At 35.8% G+C, this 17,312-nt stretch overlaps 1 protein-coding gene across 6 annotated transcripts in view; it reads right to left on the reverse strand.

Moving 5' to 3' along the window:
* EPS8 (EGFR pathway substrate 8, signaling adaptor) overlaps window positions 1-17,312 on the reverse strand; it is a 198,121-nt gene that overhangs the window by 47,929 nt on the left and 132,880 nt on the right. For 4 of the 6 annotated variants that reach the window (XM_068559812.1, XM_068559813.1, XM_068559811.1 and 1 more), the window contains 7 exons: window positions 11,690-11,740; window positions 10,247-10,314; window positions 9,083-9,244; window positions 6,884-7,033; window positions 4,121-4,203; window positions 3,408-3,544; window positions 423-496 (listed from right to left, as the gene is read on the reverse strand). In XM_068559812.1, the coding sequence (XP_068415913.1) occupies window positions 423-496; window positions 3,408-3,544; window positions 4,121-4,203; window positions 6,884-7,033; window positions 9,083-9,244; window positions 10,247-10,314; window positions 11,690-11,740 (725 nt within the window). The remainder of the gene's footprint in view (window positions 1-422; window positions 497-3,407; window positions 3,545-4,120; window positions 4,204-6,883; window positions 7,034-9,082; window positions 9,245-10,246; window positions 10,315-11,689; window positions 11,741-17,312) is intronic. The other 2 variants (XM_068559815.1, XM_068559814.1) reach the window with 1 other exon arrangement.

The raw sequence follows: 17,312 nt of genomic DNA on the forward strand, positions 1-17,312 counted from the left end.
TATCCTTTATAAAGCATTAAAATGTACTTATCTACCCTTAAGAAATGCCACATAACTTTTATCTTTCAGGCATTATAAAATATTTTAGAATAAATGCCAGGAAGACAAATTTAGAAGATATTTCAATCATGGGTTACAAACTATGAGAAAAGAAAAACCCCTCAAATTTTGATAATTCAGTTTAAATTCCTTTGCAAACCAGTTGATATTCTAGTTCTATCACAGCCTTAGTCTACTAATTAAATACTGGCATAAAGGCAAAAATAGTTTAAAAAAATAATTCAAAGGGCATAACCACCACTGGAAAGAGAAAATATAGTTTCCACAAAACACCTTTATTTAAATCAATTTAATTTTCCCTGTTAATAATTTTTCCTCTTAAAAAAAAAAGCCAATGATATAAAGATGGCTATTTCACTTACCACATCTCTGTCAATGCGAGCTGCCATCATCTCAGGTGTTTCTTCCTGCTGATGATAATGCCTTTGTTTCTCAACTAAAGAAAAGAGAATCATATATCTTTCAACCTGTTGCTTAAGTGATACCAACATAGATAATCAAACATGCAAACTGGCTAGAAAAGAGCATCATTTGCAAAAGGAAACACCTCCACTGGGTACAAAAATCAAAGCTGTGCCCATCATCTCTGACGTGCATCCTTGCTACCACACTTGGCAGAGCTGCAGTACTGGCTTTCCATTTGTATGGGATTGATTTACACTCTATTTCCCCTCTATTCTCTCTCTTTCCAAAGTCAGCTGCCAGTGGAACCAACCCTAACTTAGTACCCTTTAATTCCTACACAAGAAAAAAATATAAACCCACACTAAGCACCTACTTCTTAAAAGGGGCCGACTAAGTTCTAAGTTCCAAAGCTCCTAATTTTCATACCATCCAACATCATGACAACAGTAAAGCTTTGGGGTTCTGATAGTAAAGTGCTTCTAAAACTGTAGTCTAATTAAGCTTAAAACCCACCATGTTATCATTTTAAGCCATTAAGCTTTATGAGTAGAAATACCTACAAGAATTTTCAAATTGAAGAACCGAAGTCTTGAGGTGTTACGTTAGCTCGGTTGGCTAGACCACGATGTTAATCGTGATCATTATCATGAACTCCGTCCTGATACAGGTCAGTTAACACTTCCACTAAACACAGATACTCATTCAAAGACTTCTCAGTAGATGAAATGAAAGAAAAATGGATGGATGAAACAGAAAAATTATATCATCACTAATGGAGATACAACTCATGATGGATCATCATGACTCATGATGTTCAATACAGAGAACTGCAAAAAATACTGAAAACTGCTATGCCTCCTCTATGCCTAACTTTGCCCTTAAATGGAATACTTGCCAAAGAAAGGGAAGAAATCACTCAGTCTTACGAGACTTAATCAGTGAAATTTCAACATATGAAATCTTGCCAGTTAGCTGGCTGTTTTACACATGGTTAGCTGCTGTCTTGGCTATAGTGCACTCCAGAGAGCAGTGAGTTGAAGCTGAACTACAGCTATTAGGAACTCCAGTAGGTCCCAAAATATCATTCGGAGGGCACAGTGAGAGAGATGCAGTATTTCTCGAATTTTTCATCATCTGCGGCACTACTCGCATCCCACCGCCACTATTCTACAGAGGTCTATTCTGGAGTCAGGGGTAGAGCTACATTAAGGATCCAAAGAAGGAGTTGTCCAGCCTGAGTCAGCTGGAGCCTTCAGAGGGACCAGAGGGATACTCCTCTTGGAGGGCTTTCCAACTACACGCTGGCCTGGGGCCTGACAGGACCTCATGTGGTAAGTGGTGTGTTCTGTTTGACCTAGTAGTAAACTAGAAGTTCTGAAAACCTTACCTAACTGTAATTTAAATAGATGAGACTGCACAGAGTATTTCAGACAAAATCTAACGAGGGCTCAGAAACTCCTGGGAATAAATGTTTGTTGTTGTAAATTATATTAGGTTTTACAGATGTTTTTACAGGTTTATTCAGAATGTCTGAAAACTTAAGATGTCTTGTGCTTCCTCAACTTCAAGAAAAACCATTTTGACTTCTCTCAAGATAAAACCTACATCCCCTCTACAGAATAGTAACAATAGCAAAAATATTGTAAGTACACAAGAAGTAGAAAACACTATAAACTCCCGTTTAGTTTTTAAACATAAAATTGTAAATACAAAGTGGATTGATAGAAATGTATATAATTCCTAAAGACAGAAACTGCTATAAAATGACAGTAAATAATAATTCTGTTACTTTATTTTTGAAAAGCGGATGCTTCAAAGAGTTCTTTCTTTCATCTGTTCGGTAGCTGGGTTTATATGTAAAGTGAAAATAACTTTAAGAACATGGGAATCTAAGTAAAATGGAAAGCAATTGATAAAATAAAATGAACTCAATCTGGCAAAAATGAATGCCTACTATACTGTTCCAGGTACTATTATAGACATTATTTGCTTTCAGACCCACAGCAACATAGGAATTATTATCCCCATTCTGCAAGTAAGGCATAACTTCACAGGGTCGCACAGGTAGATCCCCGTCTTGCTCCAGAGCCCAAATTTTGGCTCACCGGACTCAAAGTACAGTCCGGTATCACTCACTTTGGTAATCAAGTTCTGTAGGTTAACTACATTGTTAGATTCTCATGAATAATGCTTTATTAGATAAAGGATAAGTGATTTAAGAAGTCACATTGAACTAGGAGGCAAAAGAATTAGGCTATGGTCTCCATCAAATTCAGACTCACTGGATCACAATTTATTCACCCTTAAAATGAAGAGATTGGACCAAACATATTGTAAGGCATTTTCCAGCTATAAAAATTTCAGACTTAGTAAAACACTCTGTCATATAAAAGGTTACATTCTGTTCTTTGCCATGATTATTTGTTTTTAAAGAAGGATGTCATGGTAAAATGATGGTACAGACATAGGGCCCACTGGGCAAGTTTACCCGATGGTGAATGCATTTTAGCCCTTTTCCGTCACCCTACCCCTGTCCTGACATCCTGTCCTTGTAACCACAAACAGTTTGTCCAAAAGAGGACAGTGGTAAGATAATAATAATGCAAAGAACTTGAAGTATTATCTTAAAATATTGATCGTCTCCTGTTTGGTATATATAATATTACCATTCTTTTAATTGTTAGTTGAGTCAAACTTCCTCTCTTTGACTGCTTTAGAAAGAAAAGAGTCTACTCCTAACACCATATTTATTAAAAGACTGGTCTGGACTCTCAGAGACAATAATCTTAACAGTGCCCAAGGCTTAACTTTCCTTTACGAAAGATTTATTTTTACAAAACTAACCTCAAGTTTCAGCTCAGAAACCAGCATCAGATTTTGAAAGCGAGAACTAGGTCACAACTCAAAGTAAACGATAAGTACCAATCCCTGGGAATACTCACAGTCCCCTTGGTCAGCTGCCAGTGCGGACCAGGCTGCCACCCGACTTCTAACATCCACCTGGGTCACAGTTCCAGGAGGCACAGGGGCGGGAGCTCTGGGTGGAGGCGGTATACCAGGGTCTGCTTTGGAAATCATCCTAAAAACAGACGAAAACAAACTGAATTTCCACCATCTCTATTTCTACAATACATCACTTCTCTCAATTTTATGGTATTAGTTCTTCAACTTCAAGAAGAACTATGTCAAGGGGTAGAAAAACAAGGATTTCCTAACCATGCCATGTTATGTATATTTATAAATGTATATGAAATATAAAAATATAGAACATTTTCAAATCAGCTGAAAACCAGGTTTAACATTTTTTCTGGGTCCCCTATGATTTGCAAAGGCCGTTAACCAACTCGAGACCTAACATCTATTTATAGTCCCTTTGGCTACCTTCCCTTAAAATGCCACACATTGGTTCATAAATCTCTGTGACAACACAAGCAGGAGGAGCCGTATCAGAGAAAGACCAGAATCATGGAGAGAAAAGGCACACACACATACACCGACAAACTTGGGAGAGCAAATGAGTTGAGATTACAGGTTGCAATCTGCAAAATATAATAATATACCTTCACTGAAAATATATATTTTTTTAATTTTTGGAGGAAAAAAAAGACTTAAAGACACACCAATTCTAGCCCTTAATTTCTTTTAATGTTTTTACCTCAGGACATCAGGCCGCCTCTTCTGTTTCCCTCCTTTACTGTCGCTGATTGCACTTTCAATATCTTCACTAATTAGGTTTGCCTGCAATGAAAGACAAGTTACCTGGGGGCTTATGGATTTTTTTTTTTTTTTGTCTTGATATGTAGGTTAAAACAGAAAAAGGGATTATGTTCCCTGTCCGAAACAATAAATGTCTTGATGCAAAGAAGTGTGTTTTTTTGTTTTTTTTTTTAAATCTGCTTTCGAAACATAACTCTTCCAGTTTTTTAAGTGAACTTTGTAATGACAGGATTGGAAAACTGAAGGAATTTTTAAAGATTATTTAATCCAGATTCCTTTAGTTTTTTCTTTTTTAAAAAAAAAAAGCTATACTTGCATAAAGGCAAAGAGAAAAAGGATTTGCATATGCTGAAAGTATAAACACATGCTGCAAATGTAATGGGTTAACACCTCTGCCTGGGAAGAAGTGAAGGAATCAGAAGTACAAGCACGTGAAGCAGCACCCCTCCTCTCCCCCATCCTCCCCATCCACTGGGCCCCCACTAACCGGCGGAAACCACTCAGTTCCAGCAGCGCTACTCCCAGTTTAAGACAAACCCACATTGTCACGGGGTGGACCCCAACACTGGGTTGTGACCTTTGTGATAACCCCTTTATTTTGTCACTGCAGGTTAATAAAAATTAACTTGCTCCAAATGGTTTGACTTTTCCGATCCTTTTCCAACAATAACCCCTGAACATTTAATTTGGTTTTCTTGGGAACCAATAAGAGATTAGCAGCTAAGAAATTTATTTTGTTTGGTTCTGAAGTTTATTTAGCCCGTGATTATTACTGTATATTAGGTTCTTGCTGGGATGTATTTATCTTCTATGTTGTGCCTGCTTGTTCTCCGTAATTACGTGTTTTTCTCAAATACATATATGCATACATACATACCTATGTATTATACACTTTTACCATAAGCACAGGTAATCATAAAATTTTAGAACTGAAAGGACACTTAAAGATCATATAATCTGTTCTTCTTGTTTTATAATTAATAAACCTGAGGAATACTTATATGATGACTTGGCCTAGGTCACACGGCTATTAAGTGAGAGCGCTAACGCACCCTAGTTCAGCTTCAGAACATTCTAGTTTCAGGTAGACATTACAAACGTCATTTCAAAGGCTTTCTATTATGTGGGAAAATAAAACTGAAGATGCCTAGGAGTCCTGAATTTCCTATGGGCAGGGTGTGGGGTTGGCTATCATATTTCTAAGAAAAAATTTACTACAGAGGTGAGCAGGAGTATTGTGTAAAGTCCCATGGTAAAGGAACTTTAAAACACAAAACTGATGTTGCAAGATGGCCCATATAAAAGAAACCACATATTTCATTGCATTTATATTTTTCATGGGGTAAGGAAAAAAATCCATCTCATACGTGCACCAATGGGTAAATGCATATAGCTGTATAGTGGTCCTTGAGTTTTAATGAGGACAAAACAGCATTCAGTAAATCTGTTTTGGACCCATCAATATCATCATGCCCTATCAAATAAAGCAAACCTTTCATCCTCAAAACTGAAATCCAGAAACTTCACTCAGCCCAATAACTCTTAGTTTCCAGGGAGGGATTTTAGAGCACTGAAGCAAACACCAGATTTAAAATGTCTTTTAGCATAGATCTCTGTTTTTAAAATGTTTGAATTAAATTTCACTATATTTTCAGAGCAAAATATTCATCTTAATCCTTACTGATTTAATAAATCTAACCTTGCAAAATTCTTAATACACTTTATGACTTTCAAAAGGCACTATATAAAAGTTTGATGAACATTACATGTACAAATTATCTACTGCCACAATTCTTTTCAAGTAAGATTTTTAGAAAGTCATTTATGACATAAATTGAAATAAAAAGAAAATTATAAAATACACAATTCATAGTCAATCTTAATTTACCTATCGTATTTTAATGTCAAAGAATTACAGAAAAGATCAAGTGACACTTTATGCTAATCTCCCGGCATTTCTTTATAAGATAAAAACTGCCTGTATATGTTACAATATGCAGTCACAGTGATAAAACACTGCTTTGGCGAAGCACCAATCAACTCAACCAAAAATGATTTCCCTTTTAGAGAAATCAACTCATGAAATAAAGATTCAAGTTTGAAGATAAATTCTAATGTCCAATAAAGCATCACAAATTATAATCATTTGAAAATTACAGTGTACTTTGAAATACAAATCTTGAGCGTATGGCATATTATTACTGGTAACTATGCTCAACTCTTTTCACATTATCACTAGGGGATTACATATCTTGAGCAATTATTCAAGTCACATAATTAAACAGTGAACCTTAAATCGATATCATGGAAAATGTCCAAGTGTTTCATTGCAATAATCCATGCTATGTGATTAGTGCAGAATAAAATAGGATGGCATGATTATTTATTGTCCATGAAGAATGACTTTTGAAGAATCAATCTTTAATTATAAGTCCAAGTCCCTCAGTGAAGAATTTAATGTATTATCCACACCTTTTTTTTAATAAACAGAATGCATCTGATTTCTTTTTTTTAATACTATTCTATCTCCTCTTTATTTACTTAGCCTGGAAACCCTACGGAAGATACTGAGGCATTTGTTTTTCTTACAAAATCCTAAGAAACTAAACATCTAGTACCTACTAGCCATGTGATTGAAGTAGATAATCAAAAGCTGCTGGAACATGTGCTTAAAGGGAAAGAAAAGTCGCCATTCTTTTACCTTAATCTCATCACACTGGAAAAGATGAAGATCAGGCTTGTTCTGAGTTGACTCTTTGCACACAAGGGCAAGAATTGAATCATAGTTACACAAGTGCATCACAGCTTGGCAGTGCTGGATTGTGTTCAAAGGAAAATTCTCCAGTTCATTCTACAAAGTAAAAATATAACTTGACTTATTTTTCATTAGCTATATAAAATCTATCCCACAAAGAGCTCTAGGCATCATACCAATAATTTTTAAAGTATCCAAATCACATTGACAATGGATGCTAGTAAACACGGTAAATTTGGAAGATGAGTAGGTACAAGTAGGCAGCAAAGATACAAGTCTGGCGGACGGGAGAAAGAGCAACAAAAATGGAAATATTTAACAAAGGAATGTAGTTGTGTTCTTAATAAACAGAAGAAATACTGAAATTAGCATTACTGATTTCCTAAGATTATGGGGTAGAGATGATGCCTTTAAGAGCAGAATAGGTAAACTGAGGCCTCTTTCCAAAATTATTCACCATATTACCTGGTATTCTTTTCCCTGTGGCTATGTAGTTTCAGGTTTTTTTGTTTGTTTGTTTGTTTTACTTGAACACTGTACAGTCATACTCTTAGTTTCTACCTTCAGTGATCACAAATGTTAGGCTGAGAATAACACATCATTTGCACACTTTTTATTTCAGTGAATCTCTCAGATGAAAAAATTCACTATGTAAGTTTTTCCAGCCAAAAATGTCAAACAGCATGGTCAGAAGAATCTTACTAAAAAATACATTCTTCAAAATGATTAAGATATTTGGTCTTGTGAAAGTGAATATTATTTAATGAGATATATTTAAGGTGCTCATCCTAACACTAATGGCCTTACACAAATAGCGAGTGGTGTCATGATGGAATTGACGGGAGAAATTGTGGGGTTTTTTTAAGTAAACAAAATACAATATCCCTGATAACTAGAACATAAAAAATAACAATAACTTTTATTACAGACAGCACATAGACATCACACCATAAATTTATTCTAAGTCCTGACTCCCTGGGACCCAGAAAAGGTGAAACAAAAAAATGCAGGTTCCATTAAATTAGAATGAAATTTCTGAGCCATACTAGAGAGATAATAACTTTTCTTTCTTTGCAAAAGTAAATTAAATAATACCCTTCCTCTACAATTACTTGAAACTATGAGGATTAGAGAAGCTCTCAGTTGCTATTCTCTCACAGAATTCAATGAATGAATGAAAGAAAGGGCCAATTTTACCCTGACTCCTATCAGACAACAAAGAGTTGTTGTCTTTATCTTAGCAACTCAAACACCTATTAGATGATGGAGCTCAGAAAAGGCCTTTTTTAAGAGCTCCAGCATCTTACCCGAGTAGCTGTGTAAAAGAAAGGTGCCCAGTGTTGGCCTGGTGGAAGTTAATGTACATACACACAAACCTTTTTATCCCAATTCACTCACTGCGGTTCAAACCATATCACTGGGATATGGTTTGGCCTAGCATGTAATTAATATGTGTCATAAAGAATAGTGCCCTACAGGGGCCTTATTTTATTTCATTTATATTATTTTTTTATTTTTTTGGTATCAGCGCAATTGTTTCTTTGTTTTTAATTTATTTATTTTAATTTATTTATTTTTGGCTGCATTGGGTCCTCACTGCTGCGCACGGGCTTTCTCTAGTTGCGGTGAGTGGGGGCTACTCTTCGTTGCGGTGTGCGGGCTTCTCATTGCGGTGGCCTCTATTGTTGCGGAGCACGGGCTCTAGACGCACGGGCTTCAGTAGTTGTGGCATGCAGGCCCTAGAGCGCAGGCTCAGTAGTTGTGGCGCACGGGGCTTAGTTGCTCTGCAGTCTGCGGGATCTTCCCGGGCCAGGGATTGAACCTGTGTCCCCTGCATTGGCAGGTGGATTCTTAACCACTGCACCACCAGGGAAGCCCCCAGGGGCCTTATTTTAGCACTATGCATTTTTTCCTCACTTCTTCCATCTCATCATACATGGTTAAAAAAACATTGTATCCCTCTATCTCTAGTTTAAAAACATGATTTCGCATGCATAAAGTATGACATTTTTTCTTCAAAATAACTGACAAGAATATTTTATGTTACTAAATTTTTACCCATTTTCAAACAACCTGACCTAATTGTAAACATAAATATTTGTGGACTTTCTTGAAAATAAAATAGTATAAATATTTCCAACTTGCCTTTGATTCGAAATCAATCAGGCTCACAGCCCTCTCGTCCACTTGAAGAATCATATCTTGAGTCCATATTTTGCCCTTGGCATCAAGCAATTTCAGCTTCCTTATTCCATCGTCAACAGTTATCATAGCATCTTTCCGATCCAGAACAAAGGTAGTCAAGTGCTTACGATTGGCAAAAAGAAAAAACATAATACACACAGTCTCTTAGTAAACATTTTCCAAAAAAATAGCAAAGTTAAACTAACTGAAGTCAGCTAGTAGAGAGGGGAGAGACAAATACAAAGTACTCTAGAACTTGATGGTTACCTTATAGGGATAATAAGGTCAAACAGGTTTTTGCTGAATAGAGGAAATGATGCCTTGAATAATAAAATATCTAAATCTGTTTAATACTGAGCCTTGTGGAACTACATAAACGTGACAAAAACAAACTCTAAACAGATTAAATAACATTCTCTTTATTTAATCCATTTTATTCCATTTTGGTTATTTAAATGCTGAACAATAGAAGGCAATCTACAAGGCAGCTTGAAAACTACAGACGTTGGTAATTGACAGCAGCAACAGCAATTCTAGTCTGTAACAACTGTCAAAACTTTTCACTCTACTGAAACAAAACTGTTTAAATGTAATTAAGCATGCTTGAGGAGGTAGAAACTTGGAAATAAGAGCAGTTTAAAAATTACTCCCTGATTAAATATTTTCCATTATAATAAGCAAATGTCCACCCAAGTAGATTCCAATTAAGAGCAAATATCTGAAAAGACAGCAATAGAGGAAAAACTAAAAAAAGAAACCATTGCTTAAACAGAACTAGTAATGACTTTAGACAAAACTAAAAGTAAAACTAAACCATCCACTGAAACTGTCAAGGCTTATTTCAAGAAGATTCCATAATACAAAATAGAAGGCTTGGTCCTGTTTTTAACCAAAATAAGGCTGACAATGATAAATGAGTAGTTATCATTTTAATTTATTCTCTATGAAAACAGATTAACAAGATACTTTTATATTTAACATCTGCTTTATAAAAATCTGAAAGAAAAAAGGTCAACACAATTTACAACATCATAGAAATGAAATAAAACATAACTCTGATTTTACTACCAATTTTTATGTCCCTCAAGCTTCATTCTAAAGTTAGCAAACATCAAAGCATCTTACTTCAACATGGTATTGGGATATATCTGACACGCTGCTGACACTATCCCGTGCATAATTCTTCCTTTGTTCTGGAAAAGAAGTTTAAAAAGCCATTATTTACCCATGAATAGGCTGATGTTCATACATCAGTGTCTCGTGGCCATCTCTAAAACTAGTCTATCTCATATATAAGTACAGTAGTACAGTAGTGTAAGTCACCACTGTGTGGTGTATCTGAAAATACTCATCATTCACATTAAATGAAAAAGTCATGAGAAAGCTTACATTATATGCAAGAACAATTTGACCCAACATAAATGTTCAGAATCCCAAAGGTTAACAAGATTATTAATGTTGTAAGAAAAAGTTATTTTGTGTAAAGATTTTATTAATCAGGGACCTCTTCTTTGGCAAAAAGATAAAAACTGGCTTGTAAATTTCATCTTTTAATGCACTGAGAACAAAATGGAACTGCAAATACTGTCACAGATGCTGTATTATATGAGTTAGACTACATTATTAAAATAATGAACACTGCAAGGAACATGTTTCACCACATCCACACCATGGAGAGTGTTAAAGGAGAGTCAATCATACTCACTGCCATTAAACTTTAACAATTTTCACACATCTACAGAACACACAAATGTGATACTCAGAAATGTAGATATAAGCTGTTAGAAAAAATAAGAAAGTTAGGTAGAAAGTTTCTGCACCAACTATTTAAAAAGCAAAAGGCAACCTTTGTTTTTCTTTTGTAAAATGCTGCAAAACCAAAATAAAATATGTGAAGGCAATATTTTGTATTTGCTGCTTTCTAATCAAGCAACTTGATTATTTGTAAATTTGCGGTTGCCCTATTTTTTCTAAAGCAGCATGCTATGGTGAAAAAGAACTCTAAGTGGGAACCAGAAGAGTTTTGATTCTCACTCTGGCTCTGTCACTATGTAGGAGATTGAATTTGGCAAAACTCTGGATCTCAGCACCCTTATTGTAAAATACAAGGGTTAAATAAGATCAAACTTCAAGACTCCTACAGTACTAAAATTCTCTATCTGTCTCTCTGTCTCTATCTCTTTCTCTCTCTGTCTCACACACACACCTTAGTTTTCCTAATAACCACTTTTTTCCCCAAATATAAACCTGTTTCTTTCAGGTAGTATAGAAACTTTTAGATTTTCCTAAAACAACAGAAGTTGAAAAGTTCTGCTGAACATAAAAGCAGAGCAAGTACAAAAATATAAAGCACATATACAGACTAAGAATGTTAACACATAGAATTTTTTTAAACTTTGATAAAAGTAATGACTTTTCATTTACATTTATCTTAATGCTTATATGAAAATATAAATATGCCTTATATTATATCACTATGATATTATTCCAATATATTCTATTTTTGCTTTTGCAGCATTGAAGTTACTTAATAAAAACAGACACACTACAAAATTCAGTATCTGCTACCTTTCTTTTTCTGTTTGGATGACGATCTGAAGAAGTATAATCCATCTGGTCCTACCAAAACAATGTGACCAAAAAGAAACATCTGGTTTCACCTAAAATTTTCTATTCTGTTATGACAAAACATAAACCTTAATTTACATATTTTAAAAAGTGAACAACCATAATTTTTCTGATTATTAGCTGAGGATTAATCAATGTGAGATATTAACAAATGGATAGTTTTTCTTGGGAAAACCATTATAACTTTTAAAATACAATGTATAACTCAGGGACATATCTGAGAAAAGCACTTTTAGAAATAATCAATATTTCAGAATCCCTGATTCATCGTATTCTAACACAGTTCTCCATGGCCAACCCAGAACATGAGGGTAGTTCTGTTTCCTCTGGTCTGATCTAAGGACACTAAAAGAAATAGCAGTGGTTGCCATGGTCTCCAATTTTGATATGGCAACCCCAGGATGTTCAAATGCTTTTCTGAGTCTTTCAGATAAGTGATTGGCAAACACAGTTGAAGGTCAAAAATATTATGTTTTGTAATTAAATATTCTCATTATGAGATAGCGAGACTTTGTTCCCCCAAATTTCCTAACACATAGTTTCTCAATCCCACAGAAACGTACTTTACAAAAATAGAAAAACACTATTTGATAGTATTCATAAACAGCATGATGTTAACTGATTACTCTGATTGCCTAAAAAATATGGTACCATTTCTAATTTTCCAAATCAAGGATCCATTTTGGGAATTCCTAAGCTCTTTCTCTCTCATGTTACACAATAAATAAGATGTATGTGTTACAAGAAATTACCTTTTAAAAATCCTAAAAATGTATAAATGCCATAAAATGGATTTATAAATAAACTAGTAGTTTCAGTGATTTAAGTCAATGAATAAAAAAAAGTTACTATTCACATTTTAATAGGAAATTTTGAAAGAAGGCTCCTAAAAGGCAATTATAGTACATTTATTTTTTATGAAAATCATATGTATTCTCAAGTACAGCTGTAAATAGGAATTATGCTCCTAAGCCTGAAAAATCTCACCCAAAGCCTTAAAACAGTGTGAAAAGCCTAAATAAAGTCTCCATGATACTCAAGATGAAGTCTCTCCTGACGTTCACCACTTTCTCTAACAATGGTTCTCAACCTTGGCTGCACATTAGAATGAACTTTAAAAAAAAATACTGCGCTCCCCACGCCCCCCACACCCCCCAGGATTCTAATGTAATTGGTCCAGGATGTAATCTGGGCCCCGGGATTTGGAAAAGCTCTCCAGGCAATTCTAATGTGCAGCCAAGGTTGGAAGGTACTGTCCCCAAATCTGTGCAAGTGGCAACTCATCTACCACATCTTATCTCAAGTTGAAATTTTTTTCTTTCCAAATTAAGAGCGTAAATCACGGTCAAATAGTCACTCTCTCTGAATGAATTAGAGCCAGGAACAAATTTTACTTGGTTATAGTACCACTGATTGTGTTTCACTGTTTTTCCTAATAGCTTTTATCCCATGGACCACAATATACAAACCCAAAAAGATGGAAGAATTCAGTCACCAAAGACGAAAATCCTTTACACATCATTTTAGCATTCTTGAGTTGATATGCTGCTGCGAAAACTGATATTCTACTTCCGGATCAGGAACTTAACCTTAGGTTTCAATGAACTTTGGATGATTATGATATATCACGGTAGGTTCATCAGTTGTACCAGATGTACCACTCTGGGGGGCTGGTGATAGCGGAGGAGGCTAGGCTGTGTAGGCATATGGGAAATCTCTGTACCTTCTCCTCAGTTTTGCTGTCAACCTAAAACTGATCCCAACAGAGTCTTAATTTTAAAAAATTAGGTTTCATCTAACTCTTCAATGAGTACAATGACAACTATAATAATATGCAGGTCTCAGCATTTAACCTTAATTCTCGTTTGCCTATATTGCTGTTTATGCATAAGAGAGCAAGATTTGAAACAGCTAACATTCAGAAAATTGTTATTTTCTCTTTCTCTGAAAACAAAGTGTTGCTTCGAAAGTAAGGACTTGATTATTAAAAAGAAAAAAATGTAACACAAAAGCAGCTGCCGAGTAGTTCTCTCCCTAAATAAAACAATGGGCTACAGTTCATATTACTTTATGCTTAAAAAACTTTCAACCACAGTACAGGAGAATTCCTTTCTCGCTATTTTAGTGTATAATTTCCATAGAAGAGAGGTGGCTTAGTGGGAATCAGTAAGAAGCACTGAGTAAAAATTATAAGCTCTCATTATCTAGGCAACTATAATCACGGATTAACAAATCAGAATCTGAACATGATAACTTTTTAAAATCAAGGTCATTTTTACAAAACTACATTATTTAAGAATTAATTGTATTGGCCAGTCCAACAAGTCGTTAAAATAGCTTATCCCCGAGGAGAAAAGAAGCTTTAGAACTTTCAGCTAAGGTGGAAAAATTGCCAAACTGTCTTTTTGAGTCACATGCACTGACATACTCTATGAAGCAGAATTTTGACTCTACCATCGCCCAACCTCCTGATAGTATATAATCAAGGGCCTTTTACTTCTTAAGAATTTCAAAAAGTTTTTTCTTAGAATATTTATTTTTTCCAAGTAAATCACACCTTGTAAATAATGAGGATGGAGATAAGAGAAGTGGGTTTTAACCCTTCAGTGCCACCTGAATGTATAAGAGCTGGCCTGAGCTTCAGTTAGGACAAGTAAACAGAGAGCCTAGTTCCAAACCAAGATCAGGAGACAGAGAGAAACAGAAAGAAAAAGAAAGATAAGTACAAAAAGAAAAATACGTGGGGTAGATATCTATTAAGAAAAGTGGTGAGCTTCCCTGGTGGCGCAGTGGTTGAGAATCTGCCTGCCAATGCAGGGGACACGGGTTCGAGCCCTGGTCTGGGAAGATCCCACATGCCGCGGAGCAACTGGGCCCGTGCGCCCCAACTACTGAGCCTGAGCGTCTGGAGCCTGTGCTCCGCAGCAGGGGAGGCCGCGATAGTGAGAGGCCCGCGCACCGCGATGAAGAGTGGCCCCCGCTTGCCACAACTAGAGAAAGCCCTCGCACAGAAACGAAGACCCAACGCAGCTAAAAGTAAATTAATTAATTAATTAATTAAATAAAAAAAAAAAAGAAAAGTGGTATATTCAGGAATACTGCTCTGAGAAAGTTGAGTCAAGCACTATGTAAAAATACAGGAAAGTTTACAGTCAAGTCAATCATACAGAATGAACTGTATAGTTTATGGATTACTTATGCTCACTTCTTACCAGTACCTCCCTGAGAAGAACAAAGGAAAGCAGGGAAAAAACATATATTTTCCTACTTGCTAACATCACAAAAACGTTCAAACTTAAGGTAAAATGAAACTACCTTTCACTACCCGGCCTCCCAACAATACTATAAATGTTGGTCATGACAATAAAGAATTACTAAATGATAATTCTGTGAAAGTTACATTTTTCTGGAGACAGGATGACTTTAAACAGCTGATTATTTATGGTAAATGGTCATATTCCAAATCCAGCAATATCTAATTTAAAGGAAAGTTATTTTTCTAGGAAGTTCAGCTGTTCAGCACACAGTAAAGAATCCACACTTAAATAAAATAAGCCCTCTGAGTGGCACACAGAGATGTCACAATGTCTAATATTAAAATTTGCGCATTTTAATGCATACGGGGGAGGACTCTCAATTCCCCACTCAGAACCTATGTACACTACTCACAAGATTTCCTATTAGTTTCTCAGCCCACACATATCAGAAGCAATGCTAGAAGCAGGCATGCTACCAACAGGGAAAAGTTCATATGGGGTTATTAAAGCTGCTTGGGACCCAGACACATGGAAAAAACAGCCTCAAATACTCCAAAGGGAAAAGATCCTGAATGATTTGGTGTAAAGGTAAGGAATGCAGCCTCAGAGCACATGGCGGTACACAAGCTCGTGTTCACACCACTGACCCTCTGAGTCGTGGACAAGAGATTACAGGAGCCACGGCCCCAACAGAAGGGAATTTTTAATACTTTTTACAAGCATTTCCCTTAAAAGCAATGTTAAAGCTTCAAGACATTGACAAGCAGGCTAGCCGGAAAAAAATGTATCACATTTTCAATTCCCTGATTAACAGGAGCCAAATGAAATGTTACTGTCATGGGATAAGAAAAGAAAGAAACCCTAGGAGAGAGAAATTAATACGTATTTCCTATTTATGTTGTCAGGGACTTTAGTGACGCAGAGCCTCTGACATGCTGGCTTTGAAATTTCTTGTACAATAATAAAGAAAGGACAGTATAAGGTTATTAAAACTGCAGCACATTTTAACCATTTTCCTTGAATCAATTAACACATATCTAAAAGAAGCTAACTTATTGTCATAATTGTGTAGTTTGCATTTACAGGATTTATAAAAAAAAAATTTCTAGTGATATCTGGAATGTAAGCTTAAAAACATATGATGAAGATTACCCCTTGATCCTGTCAAAGTATCACTGTGATTAGATGTATGACATCATTTGGAGGTAACAGTAAAATATTAAATTTGAGAGCCTTGATGAATCTGAGGGCCCAGGACAAAAAGTGACTCTCCTATGCCCTTCCTCACTGCCATGATAGGCTCATTGCTTCTATTTTTTCATATAAACTTATCACAATATTATTATCGTTTCTATTTTGTAGTTGAGGAAACTGGGACCAATAGGTTAAACCATTTGCTCAAAATGGCAGCCCTTTGGTAGAAAGTGCCATGATTCAGCCACAGATCGTTTGGCCTCCCAAACCCATGCCTCTCTCAGAGTCATCCTGAAGCAATCTGGATGGCACATTATGGTGTCAGACTGAAAAGTGTTCTCATAAAAAAGACCAAGCTGCATGAAACTCCTGATACAGTAACTAGCCTGTGGTCAGTGTATAAAAAACAGCGGTCATTACCGTGAAACTCATGTTGCAGTGCACTAAATAATACCTTCATATCCCAGAGAAGTCCATGTACCAGCCATGAAAACAAATGAATTCTTGAAGGATTTATTCAACTGGTTTAATCATTGTGAAAGGAGAAATCTTCAAGAAAATGCATACATTGTGACACAGTAAATGACATTACAAATCTCTCCTTTACCAACTTTCTAGTTACAAAAAGAAAGTTAAAACTATGCAGATTGGGAGGTTAAACACTCCCAATGTTAACTAAATATAGTTAAAACTTCAAATAGAATTTGTTCATTGCAAAGGTTTGTTCAAAACCTGGACATGTTTCTGCACTGTCATTCATGCATCTGACCATTCATTCCATAGGCATTTACTGGGAGCCCGTCGGAGAGAAGGCATACTGTGTGTGTGTGTTTGTGGACAGAGAGCTGGGAGGGAGAGGTGAGTATTAGCTACAAGGAGGACTGAAACATTACCTGCAACTTCAAGGGACTTAAAACCCTCTGACTTCTAAGCCTAATACACTGTTGAGTATTCTCTCGTCCGTATAAATGTCTCTTGCATTTGCCCCTTTCCATCCCTCTATTTATGTCCTCTGTTTCACCAATATGCTGTTCATTGGCCTCACACTACACAAGATTAACTGTTATATTTTCTCGCCATCAAGATTTTTAAAGTTTTGTGACTTTGACAAA

The sequence above is a fragment of the Eschrichtius robustus genome, chromosome 13 (assembly GCF_028021215.1).
Source record: "Eschrichtius robustus isolate mEscRob2 chromosome 13, mEscRob2.pri, whole genome shotgun sequence".
Classification (NCBI taxonomy): domain Eukaryota; kingdom Metazoa; phylum Chordata; class Mammalia; order Artiodactyla; family Eschrichtiidae; genus Eschrichtius; species Eschrichtius robustus.